This window comes from Neodiprion virginianus, chromosome 2 (genome assembly GCF_021901495.1).
Source record: "Neodiprion virginianus isolate iyNeoVirg1 chromosome 2, iyNeoVirg1.1, whole genome shotgun sequence".
NCBI lineage: Eukaryota > Metazoa > Arthropoda > Insecta > Hymenoptera > Diprionidae > Neodiprion > Neodiprion virginianus.
This window is the reverse complement of record NC_060878.1, coordinates 37376570-37396279: the sequence shown is the minus strand read 5'-3', so window position 1 is coordinate 37396279 and position 19710 is coordinate 37376570. Positions and strand designations below refer to the sequence as shown.

Genomic DNA, 19710 nt, shown 5'->3' with positions numbered 1-19710 from the left:
GGATGTCTGTCTGGAAAAAATCTGAAACTTACAGAATTTTACAACCAAATTACAGGCGTCAAAAATTGTCATATTCTTTCAATTTGAACTTACGATTCTAACGGGAATTAATCGATTTTCAATGTTTTACCGACAAAACTATACTTTTTCCTCTTTCTTGCATTTTTTTTATAAAGGAACGATTAGGTTTTTCCGAGTTTATTTATTTCATTTACACAGTTTTCATAATTTTTTTGTTTGCCAAAAAATTTTCTTGTTTTTTTTTTACTTATCTTTCAATACTTCTTCGTACGGCTGCCACGTCCTGTCAGTTTCTGATTTTTAATTCAACCGTTTTCGATATCATCGCGGAAGCCTGTCGGACAGATTGACAGGCTTTTGCCTTTTCACGGTGATGAAAAGTATCGCGAAAAAAACTGTTATTCCGTCTTATTTCCTCTCGTCTACGTGGCAAAGTGGAAAAGTTTTGTTTTGCCGAATTTCGGTTTATATGCCTCGAAACAAGGAATTTTAATATATTCTAGACGACACAAGTTTCGTAATACATGAAAGCTTAAAGATGAAAAGGCGAGTAAAGTCGGAAAATTCATAACCCTACTCGAGTTGAATAACGGTAGGTAATAAAAGTACGAAACTTTGCAGACTTTTGGGTCTCACATCTCATAGATCTTGCGTAAGTATACCTAAATTGAATTCTCAAGCCGTTCAAGCGTTCTGATGATAAACTTCTGGCTTAGCAAAGATCCCGATTTTTTTTTACCTCTGCGTTTCCGCAAAACGCGCGAGTGAAAAATCTTTGCGGAGGAGAAAAATTTTTTTGCCGGAAAATTCCCGCGGTTCCGATTCATCAATCGTCAAACGTTCCGACTCGAAAATCTTTCATGTAACTAATCCCCGCCCATTTTCTTTCACGGTGGTTCTAGACTAAACTGTGGGACAAGTAAGCGAGGTATAAACTCGCGGACCAGAGATCAAGATTCAACGGTAAAATATGGAGTAAGAAAATCGCAGCTGCTCCTGGCTTCGCAACAAATCATCACGAGGAATGCTTCGGCCATTGTCTGACGCGTCCGAGCTTTCAGCTTGGTCTGGTTACGCGTTGCTCGGAGGCAAGGGTCAGTCCCATACGAACCTTGACCTTTTGTTTGAACAAAGTGTGCGAGGAAAACCGGGGACAAAATCGGTTAAGCTGTAACCGTCCGATCATCCGGCGACAAAGGCGGCAGAAAGGAGTCGGAATCGCTCCTTTTCAACGTGACGATATATAGTCTTGATAATTGTAGATCCGAAGGGGTTCGTTCGTTCGCTTCCGTGACTCTGATGGGAAATTAGGTACGGGTGAAAAAGCTCGGAGCAATTTTTCAGGGCAGAGGGCGTGGCGTCGTTGGGACTTTTGCCCGGAACCGGTGCTGATCAATTTTTCCGATCAGTTCCTGCACGTGCGTTTCCGAATCCGGCATTGATGGCTCATTTTAAGAAAAGCAACACCGTTTGTAGGCGGAAATATTGCATCCGAGTTTTTTCGAGATAATTAGCACACTTTGATTACGGAGATTCTCGGAGAGCATTCAGAGCAGGCTTTTAGAAAAAGTTTTTAAAAGATGTAAAATAACCATCCATCAACATCGGGTTGTGAAGAAAATTTAACGAAACTTTTCTCGAGTCTTCCGCAGTCTCTCTGTGAGAGCTTTTTGACGATTTATCACGCCGAAGAAATCCTTGACCGTTTCTATCGCTTCTTTCGAAGCTGCAGCGATTACGGAAATGCTTTTTTTTCACATTCTCTGGAACTTCTTCCTGTCTACGGAATACCTTAAAAAATTATCTGAGAACTTCTGAGAAGTTTCACAAGTTTTACGAAGATCAGGAAAAAAAAGTAGAGTCCTTTTCTGAAATTTTTCGTCGCTAAGCCTCGTTGATTCGTGAATGATCGAGGATAGGTTAAAAGTAACGCGATTTTGCCGTTTTCTTTTCCCATATTAATCCATCATCTGCACATGTATGCAGAAAGTGTGTAAAAAGTTTATTTCAATTTGTAGGAGTCCGTACCAACTCTCCAAATATATAATATATATCGACAAAACATTTGACCATTTCGAGGTAGACTTTAAGCTGGGTTAAATTCTGTTAATTCGCCAACTTCTCGTCAATGAATGCCTTCGGGAATAAAAGTTTAATTAGAGCCTCACGTAACTGACATTTCATCTGCCACTCTCCCGCAATCAACGCTAATCAACTCTATCGCCGCTACATTTTGTTTGTCTCGACTTTGCCATTCAAGAACGGACAATTTACAGCAGGAACGAGTACATTCGTTCCAAAGGCCATTGATCATAGTACTATGAAGAGGAAATAATCTCCCGAGCCAGATTTCCGCTACCCAAAACCATAACTCAACGGTTTCTCCTCTCGTATTTCCCCAATTTGGTCCACATGTCATCCGACAAGTCACGTAATGGAGCAATTATTTATGTCACGTGAATATATCCCAGAAATCTGCTATCTCGTCTCGGTAACAGAGGGTCTTATCCGTTTCTCGAGTCAACTATCCACACAAAATGGTGTTAGAGACAAGTGAAAAAAAGACGAAAAGAAAAATTTACCCGAGATAAGAGAGTTATACGCACTGCGGAATTATTCCAGGACGCATGTCGGCAGGTTGAAATCCAATCCTTGTTCCCGTCATGCGGTTTGCAGTAATTGATCGAACATCGCAAAGCCACCGTCGCTGTGAAAGCGATCCTATCTGGCGTTCCGTTTACACGCTTCATACACGCGTACATGCACGGCGAGCTGGTATTAAGTAATAAAATGAAACTTTATTTGCGAGTGATTTTTGCGAACGAAAAACAATATTCCTCGCCCTGGCTTTAACGTGGTTTTCCAGCCGGGCATTCACACACACACACATGCGCACGTATATAAATATATATATACGGTATAATATCGTTAAGCTCGTGGAAATGTATTCCTAGACCGTTCACTGATTGGAGATGCAATTATCACTGGACTTTCGTAAAGGTATACGTATAATACACGTGTTTCCAATTGAAGGGTGATTCGACTAATCGAATACGAAAGGGTGTCGAATAGACGGAATTAACAGCGGTATTACTCCTTCTATTCATCCCGAGAAAAGTGTAGTGAATCGATTAATTGAGTTATCGAATGAAAATTTGTAAAAGCACGTTGTATATTTTTCATTTCAGACAGCAACTTCGTCCTGGGAAATGCTCAAGTTCCCTCGATCTATCCGATCGTTTACTGTTCGGATGGATTCTGTGACTTGACGGGTTTCGCGCGCGCCCAAATCATGCAGAAGGGCTGCGCGTGCAAATTTCTCTATGGACCAGACACGACGGAGGAGGAGAAGGCGATGATCGACAAGAGTCTCGAGAGCAAAACTGAGCTCAAGATGGAGGTTGTATTCTACAAGAAAACCGGTAAGCAAACATGCCGGAAAATCGCTTCCGACAACTGTTGAGTGTGCGAAATTTTTAGTACGATGTAGAAATTATTGATTTTCGATCATTAGAAACTACGGTCGCAGAAGAACAGGCGAGATTCCGATTGGACATCGGTAGATGACATATATGTTCACACCGCGGTCTTCGTTAATTAATCCCGCAGTGCAGCGTAACGAATAATTGGCTCTATTCACGACTGTCGGTCATTTTCCACGGTATCGATAATCCTTGACTCGGAAAACAAATCCCTTCGAGTAGTTTCATGCCGATAACCAATGATTACAGTGTACGTGCATGTAATCGCATATACGTAAGTCGGGAATATATATTTCGGTTCAGTTAATTTTGCAAACATCTGCAGGGATATTGGAAGCTGAGCCCAAGTGGAGTTTTCCATCCGCGATTCTTTTGCTCTTGTTTCTTCTCCTGATCTTTTTCGCTTCATCCACTCAACCCAATTTCCAAGTTCACGCGGCTCGAGGCACTCTTCGAGTTTCATTCAAGATGGAAAACTTATCCGCGTTACATCGCGCGCTGAAAACTTCGCTGTGGATTTTTTACCTCAATGGAATATTTTTCAACGCTGCTTTAGCTCATCCCGGGTTATTGCAATTACCCATTTAATACAGTGAGCTATGTCATTGTTAGATGTTCGAGGCAAGAGAACTCATTAAAATTCAATTGCCGGGACAATTGTGCCTAAGGAGATATTCGTCTGCGAAATATTTGAATTTACGACGTACGCAAGGTTCTTACAAATTCGAATCCTTTTTCGGCGGTTTTCAGTTAATTCTCAACAATTCAATTACTTTGCATCATTTCAGTTAATTTTCATCGACACAGGTGAATTAGAATTAATTCACAAACCTATTGACACATCAATTCATCGAGTTATTTTCCCGGCATACTAAATGGAGAATTGTAAATAAATTCTTGTTTATAACTTCGATATTATATGGCTTGAAATTTTTATCGCATCGTCTCCGTTGGTTCTTCTTTCTACAAGCTTCGGCAGCAATTGTGAGAATAAATTGGTATTGAATGTGCAGGGAAGCCGTTTAACTGCCTCCTCGACATCGTGCCTATAAAGAACGAGAAAGGAGACGTCGTCCTCTTTCTCGCATCGCACAAGGATATTACAGACGCGAAAAATCTTCAGCCCTGTGAGTTGTACGATAGTGGTGAGTTTGCACTAACGCTTTGCTTATTACACGATTTTATTACAAAAATATAACAGCGAACGTGAAGAACGAAGATAGAAGAACAAGAACTTTTCTTCTCGATCCTTCGCAATATGCCGGATGATTACTCATCAGGTGAATTCGATTTGTCGGTTTGGATTATTTGACTCGCACGATGCCAGCAAGCAATTAGCACCGATTTAAAACTTATTGCGACACATTAACACGTTTGAAAATGCATAATTGTAACGTAAAATAATAGAAGTGAGATTTTTTTTCCTTTTTCTACTCACTGTAAAATTCGAACGTACACTCGTTTATTTCACGTTGATTCAAATCGTTTGGCTTGTTTTTTCCGAGCAATGAACGCAACTGTTTAAAGTTCGTGTTTATAGATGTTTTATAGCCCTAGTTAGAAATTCACGTAGTAAATCATCGCGCTAATCGAATTCGGGGAGGGCTGAACTCGAAGCGTTTTAGACGAATAATTGAACTTCCGTAAACTACTGAAGTAGCCGAAGTTTCAGGCGCAAACAAAATTTAATTCACCCTGTTTTCACTCGCTTGCAAAACAAAACACGGCCCACAAAAATTGAGAGTTTTCGACCCAGTTCAACCATTTCAACAGTTGTAACGCATTGCTGTGACGGAAGTTGAAAATAACCCCGCAATGAATAAAGATTGTGGCGATGAGCTTACGATTTTCTTCTCGACTAATATAAAAATATGTATCGCGTGTAACCAAAGTATAATCGCTGGTTAATTCGCACACGGATTTAATAAACCCGTGATTCGCATCACGCACAATTCGTGTATCACAGTATGTAGGATATTTGTGTAATCGCTGTCACATAAGCGGATTAATACCGTTCACTTATCGGAGTGTTGGAAAGCAATTAACGTATTCATCCCGGCTGATAGAGTAGCCTGAAACGAGAACCGGTTGACTATGAGTTTCTACCCATTACGCACCACCCATATAGTATATCATCTATGTATATTCACGTGTCGGTCGACGGACAATTAATTAAAACTTGGACCGTTTTCCACGCCCTTCGTAACAAGCTTCAGCGATCCTCTCCAAATTGCTCCCGAGATTTCTCATCGTATCGGGTATTTCAATGATTAGGATCTCGGAATTTGAGAGGTTGTCACTGATTTCTCATTCGTTGCTACGCGGAAATTCATTTCTTTGCCTCGTCGAAGACGATAATTGTCGACGACTATTTTGCACAACGCACTCCTAGATTTTTCTACATAGACGCAGACTTCGGTAAGACAGTGAAAAATACGACGCAGAATAATTTTCTAATTTCGTCGATTTAAGATGCGAATGGTAACCTGGATCCGGAAGCCCCTCCGGCTAATTATGGACGAAGACGGAGTCGAGCAGTTCTCTATCAACTCTCGGGCCATTACAAACAGGACAACAAACACAAGCTGAAAATAAACAACGTGAGTATTTAGCTTTTTCCTCGTGCGACATTAAAATCGGAGCAATAATACGCAATGTGGCACGGCACAAAGTCAAATCATTGTTGAAATAGTAATAATCTGTTTTACGGTTTACCAAATCGATCAAATCTGTGAGCCAATGAGAATACTTTTAATCTTTCGAATGTAAATAATAAAATAAATGCAAATTCTGAACCGTTTAGTTTTTGCGTCAGTTGAAATATTTACAATCTTCTTTTTGTTTCATCTCATATATTTGTCACATGTTGGTTGAAATTATATCAAAAGAATATTCAAGTATTTATACTATTTTTGTAATCATTTAAAAGTTTCACAAAAATTATGGTCATCGGTTACCAAACCAGTACTGAAGTATTTCATTAGTATTTCATTCCACATTGCTGCAGTTTTTTTTATTTCGTTTTGAGTTCTATAATTTCATCAACGTGTAGTTGGAAAAGCGAGAACAGATCAAATCGAATTACACACACATACGTACTTAACAGAACGAACACTCAAGTATCGTTTGTTATCGAGTTTCAAAGCTAAAAAATAAAGGAGCGAGCTATAAAAAATTCATCGATTGGTGAGCTTGTGCGAGCTTAGATCAAGTGGTGAATATCTATTTCTAAGCACTCGATACACGTTGCCGAGTATCTCCTTGATTCTAAAACACGAGTTAAATTTCCTCCATTTTCGCCAGATATTGCTTTGAGTTAATTGCAGGGGAACTCGCAATCACTCGCGATATTTCTCATGCAAATTCACTCCCTGCATAAACACGAACAAAACCCTGCATGCGAACTCGACGGGCTTCTAAGCACTCTCGGAAACTCTGCAGCACTCCGAAACGCGAATGACTTTTGTGCCATACAGTTCGCTAATACTCGCCGTACCTAGGAGGTTGTAATCCAATTGAAATTTCAACTACTTCCGCCTACTGTAACGTAATGCTTGATGAATATTTTAAAAAGTATCCTCCTTCTGACATTTTACCCATATAAATACTTATAGATACATGCCGATGTATACGCGAGCAAAATTCAGTTCTCGCTTATCGAATTTCTCTCTTATTTTCGGTTCACTTGAAAATTTTACTGAACATAGTTCAAGTTGTGAAAAAAACTTTCTATAATTTTCATCCGAACGTTTCTTTTTTCTTTTTGTGTTCGACGGCGGTAAATTGTTCAAAAAAATGTGGTTGTAAATATGAAAAGTTTTTTTTTTTTTTTTTTTATTAATTCACTTACGAGTTCCGAGGGTAATAAACATTTATTTACCGCAGGAAATACACAGGTACATAGCGTGAATTACGCGTCGTATTATCTCGAATAGATTGTTTTTCATTTCACCCTTGATTAAACCACTCGACAAGCATGTATATATATTATTGTAAATATACATCGTCGGCAAATAGCTGTGCGTGTCTGTGCAGAGCCGCGAACAAAGAGAATATAGTATATATTTTCAGTGGGACGAAAATTTATTCGTCCAATTGTATATAAAAGTCTTTTTTTTTCCGGACGCCGTTGGTTGTAAAATTCTTGTTGACCTGACATTCATTGACAGCTTCCACCGTGCGGCAGATGAACGAAACGAGCAATCAAACTGACCTTGAGAATCAGTATACAAGTTGATCTCGTTCTTTAAACAAACTGGAGAGTTTTATAACCAAAAGTCAAAAAGTTGTACAAACAATTGAATTAATTTGCCTTAGTCTGGGTTCAATTCCTAACTACATAAATTTATGAAAATTTTCGAATTGTTCAACTTACGTTTTACTTAACGAAAGAAAACAAATTTCTCAGCCAGTGACGGTAAAAAAAAATCAATCATCCACGACAATTATGGGATCCATATTGATGTACGAAGCACGTCTCAAAAAGCTGACATTATTATTTAGGCATCTCATGTGTCACAAGTGAAAATATATTCCTATACACACACATACACACACGCATACACATGCAGTCTTGTTACATTAGTTTGCTGGCGTCCTTTGAAGTATAATTTTAGGTAAAGGACAAAATCTACGTGAAACGCCGAATTCCATATACACACGCACGTATACATATACATATATATATATACATAAGTATACGTATACAGCTAAAGGTACATTATGGCTAAAGTCAGTCAAAGCAAAAGATCTTACCTCGCATGAGGATACGAAATTAAGGAACGCGTATATCTTTCCACAAAGGCCTTTGAAACTTGACAGAAATATAGTCCAGTTATTGCTTCATGTGTTACACATAATATATGTGTATGAACTTGTGATATTTGTCGACAGATATTTAAATGTTATGGAAAAATTGGTGATCACCCTATTTAACCGAACATTTTTAATAGCAATCCGATTATTGAAAATTTAACGTGATTTTATATAAAATTTATGTTCAAATTATGCATCTGAGTAAATTTCGCATCAACTGATGTAAAGTTATACCTGCAAGAGTGATTTGGGTTGAACATTACGCTAAGCTCTTCCCCCCCCCCCCCGTACGTGAGATATTTTATCAACCCTGCTGATATGCAGACAGCACAGAATCAGTGTCCATAATTAGCCGGCTGTCTTACTTTCAACTCAAAGGTACCGAGATTCCAAACGATTGAAGCTTTGAAAGTTCTATCAAAAAACGACTGACAAGCATATTTCGAAAAGTATGTTCAACTCGATGGGGAATTATCAGTCGCATGGACGTAAATTTCTTTTGCTTTGATCTACTTGAATCGGAAATATAATTCTCGCATCCGATTCATATCGCGGAAATTTAATTTCTTCTCCCCAAATTACAAAGATGCAAGTTTCTAACGGAATTTGTCTTCGCATTTGAGGCCCGATCTTTTAACGTTCGAGGCGTAATTTCAACGATTATATCGTATGGAACGGCCGTTCTCCCGTAATTTCTGGGATGGGTATAAACCCTAATCCCAAGGGAAATAAGGACGTGTTACAACTTTGACGTAAAACACGGTTAAACTTCCGTTTTAACAACGCAACTCTCTCTGCCTCTACCCATTTATGAAGAATCCGACGTGTTCCTTGGATGATATTTTTAGCTGATTTTTTCCTAATTCTTTTTTGTTTATCTTGTTTCTTTTTTTTCATTCAATTTTTTCATATCTTTGATATTCTTTTGTAACCGTCCCTTGTTTTTCACGTTACTTTATCGTTTACCTTACCGGTTTTTTTTTTTGCTTCTGATCCTTGTAACGTATTCGAATCCCGTCTGTTATCGGTATAGATAATGTTTTAAAATCATAATATCACGAGTACATTCCGGTATGAAATAACAATATAAATTAAAACGGGAGAGTTCGTTTCGAAGTAAATACACATCAATATACAATTGTACATTTAACGAGGGACATCGGACTTGGCAAAATAATTTTTTGCGACACGCAGATCACGGAATATTCATGAATAAATTGTCTGCAAACGATGTACAAATATTATTGGTAGAGTTTATATTTAATATTTTGTAAGTCCCTTTTGATTACTGTTTTTTAAAGTTATCGACTTGATTATAAAATTTTTATAACATTTCAAATCACGCGTTGTGATCGAAATTTCGTGTCAAGAAACGGGAAAGATTTTTCATAAATATACGTTTGTTGTTTACAGACACTTCTTCATTCCACTGCCGCCCCGCTTCCGGAGTACAAAACGTCGGCAATAAAAAAATCAAGATTTATACTGAGTCATTACGGTGGATTCAAGTCCTGCTGGGATTGGCTTATCCTGATCGCAACTTTCTACGTGGCGATTGTCGTTCCGTATAACGCGAGCTTCGTCAACACGGACAGGCCAACGATGGTCAGCGACGTCGTCGTCGAAGCTCTCTTCATTATCGGTGAGTATTCGACGCACAATAATCGCGCCCCTCGATTTTAAAGTCTAATTCCGAGCCAGCTCTGTACGCGCTTCGTTTTCCGGATGTCTGTTTGCGCGTGTAATCGATCGCCGGCATTGTGAAAAATTCCGGAAAATTGAACAGCGGGGTTCCGATAAATCGGAAATTCGATTGAGGGAATGAATTACGCGGGGATTTGCGATATCGAATTTTCAAAAACGCGAAAATTCATTTTATGCAATAGATTTGTAAACGTAGAAAGTCAAAGTGCAGAAAAGTCGGAAGGTAGAAAATAAAAGCATACAATTGTCAGAATTCTAAAGATAATTTTATGCCTTGTGTTTTCGTACTTAATTGTTCTTATGCACGTTTTGAAATCCCACGGAATAAGTTTTCGCAATTTTGAAAATTCTGTATCGCGACCCTTCCGTTTATTCATCTCTAAAAATTTTCACTTCCAATTCTATGCGAGAAGTTTTCGTCGGCCGTTTTGCAGAATCTCTTCTTCTCCGTCATCTTCGTTAGCTACCTCAGGGGCTATTTCCTGCTTAAGAGCGAGTGAATTATTATGTATACCGGAGATGATGGCCGTTGTGGGAAGTCGAAGTCGCGCTCCGCGATGACAAGTCGGCCGTGTGATCGAGCAAGTATTTGATCATCGATCACAGGGAAGGTGTACGAAGTGTCGGTTGAACGGATACCAATAAAGCGAAAGAATATCGCGGGCAAACAACCGGAAGCCTGATACACGGTGTAGACCTAGGCTATATTTATAAGCAGCCGAGATGAAGAGGGCTGCAATGGGGAAATAAACCCGTAAGACTATGAGCGTAAACGAAAGAAAATTAAAGAAAAGAAACGAGCATGCTCATCCATCTGCAGCCTGTCGTTGATCAATTTACTTTTACACCTTGCAACTTTTTATCAACAACCAAAATTATAAATAAATTCGCGTCAAGTAATCTGATTTTTTTGCAAACAGAACGAAATATATCTTCACGCATCGGCTGACAAATAAAAATTATACAACAGCTCCGTTGATTATTAGGAATAAATTATTGTCTTGTTATAGATTTGGAAGATGGAGATAATTTTTATATTCATATTTTAACCTGGCAGATGATTTCATTTCACGCCATATTTATGCATAACAAAATTAATTTATCCAGACTTATGACAGTCAACATTTTTTATTATGTTTGGTCAAATTTTTTTATTTTTTTTTTTTTTTTCTTCAATTAACGTTTCGCTTAGGCTAGATATTTATTGTACAGAATAATTAATTCATGCGCCTAAAGGGTGATTAGGCATAAACAAAAACAGCTTTGTACGGTTGTATTCTTTTTTACCAGCTTTTGTAAAATTTCGCCAGCGATAATCGCGCTCGGCAGTATTCAAGGAGGAGGAAAAAAGTCTGACGCAGCCAAGTTTTTTGTACGAGAATTCATAATTTTCCGTCTGTTTTCGAGCAGCAGAACGAACGTTACATTCGAAAATTTCTGAACATTTCACGTAACATATATCCATAGAATGTGTACATAATACCTTGTATATTGTACTTTCTTCACGGTTATAATACAAGATTACAAGCTATTCGTGAGGTGAGACAGACGTGGAATTCGCCGGAGCCCAATTTGCTAAAAGCGAGAAAATTCATTCCTGTTAGCGTGGCGTAGGTATTATTTCGCAAACAGAAAATTCCAACCGTTTGTAAAAACTCGGCTCTGCGCAGACTTCGTATCTCGATTTAAAGGTGTATTACGTACAAACGGAGGTCGTAACTCGTCATATTTGTCAGCCGAATCGTTTCTCGTCAACCGCGTACCCTCGAGAAGGGAAAAACTCGGGGAAAAAGAAAACGCTTTTTTCATCAGATCAAATCATGCAAAAACTTGGCGCGGTTTTTCTTTTCTGCAAGTGCCGTTTGAATAAAGTATCACGTGTGTTGTTACAAGGACCGGATCAGACACTGCAGACCGTGTTCGTCATGGGTGGGTAGGAAAAGCAAGGCGTAGTTCTTGTGCATGCATGTGTGTGTGTGTGTGTGTGTATGCTAGCGTATTATACTCGAGGAGGAAAGTAAGCGTGACTTCCGACCTGGGACGGGATTGGCAAAACACTTTTGTGATTCGACACTAGGTGGGCAATCTCTTAAGAACCGCAGACCCTGCGGGTGTTCCGAACCCCTCTGAAAACCGACCGACGACGATGTATGACGCATGTCGGGTGTACCGGGGTAAATTCCGGCCCGAAACGAGGACATCCGAGGGGGGAAGAAAGGGGATAAGATGGAAAATCAAATGTGGAACGCGGGACGAATTGGGTGACTTTTAATCCGTGCATATTCTGCATCCATCTGCATCTGCGGTACTGCAGATTATGCGTGCGAATCGTGTCGAGCCACTCTGTACAACATTATATGTATATATGTATATGTGTATTATGTTTATTCCGAAAGCGTTGAGACTTTTCATTGCACCGCGCCACTCGAGGGAATATTTCACTACACCCTTTGTCGTCTGTAGTTTTTTTATCATATATTTTTTTCATTCTATTCCTTTTGCAATTCTTTTGCCATGCGGTTTTCAGACGATTCGCGAATGTCGGTCGCGTCATTTTCATTACGTTAATGTTCTCGCCCGTTCAACGCACACTCGGAGAACCTGATTCATCCCCATGCTTTGCACCTTTTGCGTCATATTATAATATTCGCTTTGACTTTTGTTAACAACCTAGGTTGTTTTTTTTTTATACGGTAGGTACTCTTTACTAATTTCGTATCGCCGTTGTAGAACCTTCAATTCAATTGAGGATTAATTTTCGGGCCAACTTCTAACATTAATTCAAATTCATACCGGGACCCTTTATGATGACATCACCGCCTAGCTCAAGGATAGATTAGAAAGTTTGGATCAGGTTAAAGGAACAAAGCAACGCTGATACTGGGGAACCAGACAAAACACGCCCGCCTCAAAAAGAGGAGACCTTCTCTGCCTGTTAATAAAGCAAAGTTGGTCGCTTTTCCAAGAGATGCTATCACTTTGAGTTCCACATCGCAGTTGGTGCGAAAAATTTATTAGAAACAAAAAAAAAAATACCGTAGACACGAAATAAGATTGAGAATAAGTCGGATGCTGAACGAATCGTAGTTTTGACAATTTTACGACCACGTTAATTGTGAAGAAAATTTACAGCCACGACGTAATTTTACTTCGTATAAGAACCTCGGATGAACATTTTGTTTTTGAACTATTGTACACGCAGTACACTCCCAATATTGTGCCCAGATATCCTTTAGAATGTTGGATAACAATTGGTGTGAGCTTTTGCAAGCTCGGGGCGCAAGACTGACGGATTACTTCCATTTCAGACATAATCCTGAACTTCAGAACGACTTACGTCAGTCGGAAGGGCGAAGTAGTCAGCAGCAGTAAGAGCATCGCTTTGAACTACTTGAAAAGCTGGTTCCTAGTCGACCTGGTGGCAGCCCTGCCGTTCGACCTCCTCTACGCGTCCGACCTTTACAGTGGTGAGGTCAGTGTTTGTGCTTGAAATTCCGCATAAAATATACCCCGATTTTTCCACCCGAAATTTGAAACTACACACGAGACTCGAGTTATCGGACGGTTAATTTCAATTTTTGCTGTAGTGATTACAGAACTGAAACATGCAGGTATAATTGCAACGAGAACTATACATGCTTGTTGATTTATTTTCTACATGCGTAAATATTGACGCACATATTTGCACGTTGAATTTTAAGTTAGTTATTACAACCGAAGTTGTTCGAAAATGTTGAAACGGGACGCTGTGTGAGTTTCGTCCTAAATCCATAGACCCGAAGTTTCATTAAATACGAGAAACGGGAGCAGATTTAAACAATTCTATGACCGGCTTAAGAAAACTAACCCCACGACGGGTAATATTGACGGTATGTGATTTTTTGATTTTTTTTCTTTCTCTTTGTGTTATAAAAAACTTGTCTGCAGAAGACTGATCGGTGCAAAAAGAACCGAGAATAAAAATTGTTCGTGCTTTTCAATAGATAAAGCTATTATAAACCTTGTATTACGGTTTCTGGTCGAGGGTTGTGGGAGTAAATTCACGTCTCGACGATATTCCCGCTCGATAATTTCATGCGGAATATACAGCGAATGTCGCGTACCGTCTACGCCTTGAAAGGAAATGTGTGAAGATGAGTGGATCTGAAGCACGTATTTTCAAAATATTTCTCTATCTCTCTCTCTCGCTTTTCCGGCTCACCTTTCCGGTTTCTGTCTTATTTACTAAATATTTTAGGTACTTCGTGCCAGGAGAGAATTGTCAAATACCCGTAATGAATATTGTAAAACGGATAGACGACTATACTTGTAAATGGGCCAGTCACCAAAGCGAGCTTAAATCCGACACTTCTTGCTCCGGAAAAATAATGGAAAGAGATAAGAAAATCAGAATGAGCTTATTATGCCAAAAAATACAAATTCTCAACGTATCAGCGAATTTGCTTTTAATTTACCGATGCGTGAATTGTGAGGGAGGGTGAAGTGAACTATGGAAATTCATTTGGACGCCAGTCTGTTGCATGGAAAAAATTTTATCATTGTGACAAAAATTTGAGAAAATAATATATTGTCGAATATTTACGCTTCAATCGGGTAGCCGAGTCGCAGGCTTTATTCAATAAATACGAAATTCGATATACGATCGGGAATTACGTTGCCTAGGTGACTCGGCGAACGGAGTCTGCGAAAGGCGACGCTGGTATCCGTGATCACCCACAAGTTTCACCGTTTCTTCGCATCCGGTTCTTGTGTACAATGGCGTGCAGAGTTATTTAGGGAATTCAGCGAAGTTTTGGAGGAACTTATTAAACCTCAGCAAGATTCACGTCATAAAAACCTCGTTGTGAAATTTATTGATGCTATTAAATACGAATACCTTCGAAGGAAATCGTACACCAAGTAAAATTTCGAATATTTCCTGTTCGTATTCAGTCTGCAGACTTGAACTTCTAACGAAGAATTTGTACACGAAAATTTTGATCTTCAAATTTAGAACTTCAACGAAAGAAAAAAAATACCGGTAGTATTTTGCAATAGAATCTGCAGTAGCAATTACAGTGAAATTACTGAGTTCTGAATTTAAGTCAAAAGTTTACGTAAATTCTACTAAAAAATATTGGTAGCAGAACAGTCACGGCAATCGATGTAACATGTATAACATTGGTTTTTTTTTCGGTAATTATATCCCAAAGTATCGAGACCGTGGGCGTTGGCGTCTGAGCTCTGTCTCTCTCTCTCTGCAAACGAGAAGAAAGTGAAAACGCAGACGTGACTTTTGGCGCAAATAGTGAAACCGAGATTAAATCTTCAATCCATGCGTTACTGATCGTATACCCACGTAATCCGACGAGCATCTGCGCCACCCACGTCAGTATCAACCCTTGATCATATTCATGGCTCCGTTATTCTGCCAGACTGCTGCCGGAGGGTGAAACGTTTTTCACCGTCCTTACGGGTTGCGTATTGACGCGTTAAAGAGCCTGGTTACCCGAAAATCGATACTTTACGTTAATGTTATTTAATACGCGACAGCGTAGATTGGATATTTATCAAATTACTGTTTTAGTAAGCTGTAATAATGTCTTTTAAATTACAAAAATAGAAAATACTGGAATTATCCCTCAGCAACAGGTTTGACTTGTATCCTACGTTTTGAATCGCTTCAAAATTGTGAAAAAAACTATTAGATTGTTTTCGACAAATTCAAAGCAAGAGTTTTTTTTTTATCGTATTGGCATCGTTAAATATTTAATTTGACGACACTGCGTTCGTATTGATCATGATGAACTAATATTGAATTGACCACTGGACAGTAAACAACAAAAATCTGTTTCAGTGGCATTGTATTAGAAAAAATACTTTTCTGACAATGAATGAAGTAAATCATCGAAGTGTAAAAGCGAATGTATCTTCTAGATTTTATAACCATTTCCAAGCGATTTGAAATGTGATATAAATGCATCTAAGCGTCCGTTTATCCGTCCTCTATTTATATCATCTACTTTTGTATTTTCAAAGAGATGTTCGCAGCTCACGAATATAACAATTTGATAAGTACTCAATGTACTAATAATCCCGCACCGAAATTGATAAACAGTATCGATTTTTGGCGAATTAACGTCCTCAACACGATTCCTTTGCACGCGTAAGTAAAATCAATCTCGAAAGAAGACTTTCATATTGAAGTAAACTTCATAGAAGTTAGTGGATGAGCTTTTGATGCAGATACCCTCTTTCTCAAAATACTGGAAAAATCTCCCCCGTCACATTCTCCACGTCGTTACACTTTAACATAGTATTGTGAATACACGACGTCGCTAACAGTGTTTGATTATCAGGATTCGGGCCACAGTCACATTCACCTAGTCAAGTTAACCAGACTGCTAAGGTTGGCTCGTCTGCTACAAAAGATGGACAGGTACTCGCAATACAGCGCGATGATCCTGACCCTCCTGATGTTGTCTTTCACCCTGGTGGCCCATTGGCTCGCCTGCATCTGGTACGTTATCGCCGAGAAGGAGAGACTCCGGAACGACAGGGAATGGGATCTCGGTAAGTTGTGTCCTCATTAAATCCCCAGGATTGCTTTTAAATTATCTCACTTTAAATTACGACCTGCATAAACACCTTGCATAATCTTTCTCGCAGGTATTTTATTTTTCACCTCTCTTTATCCAACCTACCCAGCCCAGGAAAAAGTCTCTGGAACTGGATTCGATTATTCGCTAGAGTCTGGAAAGATTATTTTACTCGATTTTGAGAACACGCGGCATCGACTGGAAACATTTCCCTTTACAGTAGCGGTGAAGACGGTTTGACTGCAGACCGGGCAAAATGATAGTTCGGCGGGGTGTTAGGCTCACGGGAGGAAAGGGGGTCGGATTGAATTGGCTGGGAAAACTCGAGAGCTGAGTAAAGATACTTTCGTTCTATCCAATTGTTGGATGGATCAGTTTTCGGGTGGATTTCGAAGGGCGGGAGAGGAAGGGAGGGTGGGAAGAAAGGTTGAGTTTCAAAAATTTCCTTCTCAAACAACCCCGCAACTCGTTAATGAACTTTGTCCATGCCATTTTATACAACGTAATGCGATCTTGCTCGATATTTTTCTCACCACAAACGACCCCGTCTCAGGGAGTTGTAGATTTCAGGCCGCCGTGGCACAAAGGAAATACCCTCCCACTACTTCGACGACGCGTATCGCGTATGGAATGCACGTTACGCGTATGTGTGTGCGCGAAACTTGCGACACGTCAATCAGCGAAGTGCCACGATGTAACGTCGCGGTTTCGTCTCTCGAGTTTCAGGAATACATTTTTTCGTTTATTAAAAATACCCACTCTTGAGACCGTATCCAAGGTTCATTCGCAGCTTTCGGAGCTGAAAATACGTGAATATTGTATCATACGGGTGAATGTGAAATTGAGGTAAGCGAAAACGTATGAAAATTTTTTGTTCCCTTCCCCCGTCAAATGATTTCCAATTGGGTCCGTTAAGAAACCTTCCGATCAAGAAATTCGTTGTGCATCGCTGTATTACGACGGATATATGTATTGTAGAAATTGCCTGAGAATTATCGGCTTTCACCGCAGACGGAAACTTCGAATCTATTGCCGATTGTAGTGATTCGCGCTGCACATGCGAAAAGCTCTCGGAACTGCTTCAATATTAAGTTCTACTCGTTTGCCTTGCCTTCGTCTTCGTCGTCGTCGTCGCCTTGACGTGAAATTGTTAAATCCTGAATTTAAAAAGACGGATTGACGTAAGAATATCTTTCGCGGATCCCTTTCTGCGGGTTTCAACCGCTGCAGGCTACAATTTAAACTCGGCGTTCGCGTTAACCTTTATCAATATTTACACTTTTGATCCTCCGCGAGGAAACGGAAGCTCTAAAATGCAAATGGGCGCTGCTCGGCTTGAAATAGCTTATACACAGCCTCACGAATAACCGTTCAACGGGGAAAATCACCGCTGACCGCGGAAAGCACTTTAAGTCCAGACTTGTTTGGTTCGAGCCGAAGCCAAGAAGAATATGTGACAAAGTTGGCGCGCCTAGTTTCTCAAAACACGCGTTCACTCGATCGGTCAGCTTTCAAAATAATTCCATTCAGTGGAAAACGGAAAATCGCAAATTCGCAAATTGCGCAATGCCGTGCAAGCGGTGGATTCGGAAGATCGTTACATCAGAGCTTGAGGCAAAGCCGTCCTGAATGGTTGGGCTTCGCCGGCATTGTATTACGATTGTGCAGGGACTTGGACGTACCATTAATCCGGAACCTCGAAGCATCTGAGCTCGGTTTCTCCAAGACGCAAAACCAGGCACCATTGTACGGTTGACGTACGTTGAAATCCGCTCGTTAATATTGATTCTGTCAGTATCCGCCTCCCTTTCTCCAATTCAATGAATCCAACTTCGTTCCGTTCTCCTCTACGCACTTCCTCAGAGGCGGAAACACGTCTGGTCAGCTCTTCCCGCGTACCGGGTCAAACCTGTAGAAGTTTGCTCTCTCCGAACTCTCGGGGGACCCGCAAGCGACAATGGCCGAAAAGGCCGAAAAGCCCGAACGCTCGTCGACCCGGAGGATAAAACTACCCTCTCTAATCTCCGAAAAGATGAAAAGGTTGAAAGTGTCTAATTGGCGGTTCGAGTCTAGAATCCCGCACCCAGGAAAATCCAATCCTCGTTTCTTCTGCCGCAAGAATTTAGGTTACAAATATTACTGACCTCACGATAATAACGAACGTGACGTAGCAGCTTTTCAACGTTTAAGTGGTGCGCAAAAACGCAGGAACACGAATAACGCCGCTCAGGCTTCTATGATGACGTCATGCTGACAAATCGTATCTTGACGATGACGATGGCGATGACGATGGTGATGATAGTAACGATTATTGTGGTTGTGCGAAAGCTCAAATGCTACACGTAGTTTGGAGGTGGATGATAATAATTACATCGCGCATTATGCCGTGCGCAGTGATCGGCAGGAATTATGCATACGAGGATAATTGATTAAATTAGAAACTCGCGTGTGGAACCGAACCACCACGTTGGTTGCCAGCGATGGAGATATCGGCGTGTGTGTTTCCCTGCATGCTTTTCACCTGCGCGAGTGTATACGTGTACGGTATACGTACAGTATATCAGCAACGTTGTGTAATGCGCGGCATTATCGAATATGGAGAGGGTGCGCTAATGGACCGCGTCAAAGCGAGCAGCCTTGTATTTTACTTGGTCAAATTTAATTGTTTTGCAGGCTGGATCCACACCCTGGCTGACAGGCTCAAGATATCCGTCCAGAATGTCACTCATTCGGAAAGCTACATTACGGCGTTGTACTTCGCTTGCAGCAGCCTGACATCCGTTGGCTTTGGTAACGTCTCTGCGAACACGTCGTCCGAAAAGATATTCTCCATCTGCATCATGCTCATCGGAGGTTCGTCAATTCTTCCATTTAATCAATTCGTGTAATACAGCATTGCGGCTGTATGGAAGGAGAATCGGAAGAAAAAACGAAAACTGTTGAATCGAGGTGAAAAAGAAACGTAACATTCACGAAGGATCTTTTTATAATATTTTTCACTTCGATTAGGAACGTAAAAAATTATCACCGTGTCGTACCGTCATTCAAATGTATATTTAAACTGTTTTTGGAAAAGTTTTTGGGTTTAGTAATTTTTCTTACCATTTATA

General features: G+C 40.1%; 1 protein-coding gene across 8 annotated transcripts in view; it reads left to right on the top strand.

The window, feature by feature from the left end:
- The window catches only part of LOC124297648 (potassium voltage-gated channel subfamily H member 8), an 83322-nt gene that overhangs the window by 54592 nt on the left and 9020 nt on the right, over positions 1-19710 (top strand). For all 8 annotated transcript variants that reach the window (XM_046748898.1, XM_046748900.1, XM_046748895.1 and 5 more), the window contains 7 exons: positions 3210-3443; positions 4517-4648; positions 5976-6103; positions 9732-9960; positions 13331-13494; positions 16361-16574; positions 19274-19453. In XM_046748898.1, the coding sequence (XP_046604854.1) occupies positions 3210-3443; positions 4517-4648; positions 5976-6103; positions 9732-9960; positions 13331-13494; positions 16361-16574; positions 19274-19453 (1281 nt within the window). The remainder of the gene's footprint in view (positions 1-3209; positions 3444-4516; positions 4649-5975; positions 6104-9731; positions 9961-13330; positions 13495-16360; positions 16575-19273; positions 19454-19710) is intronic.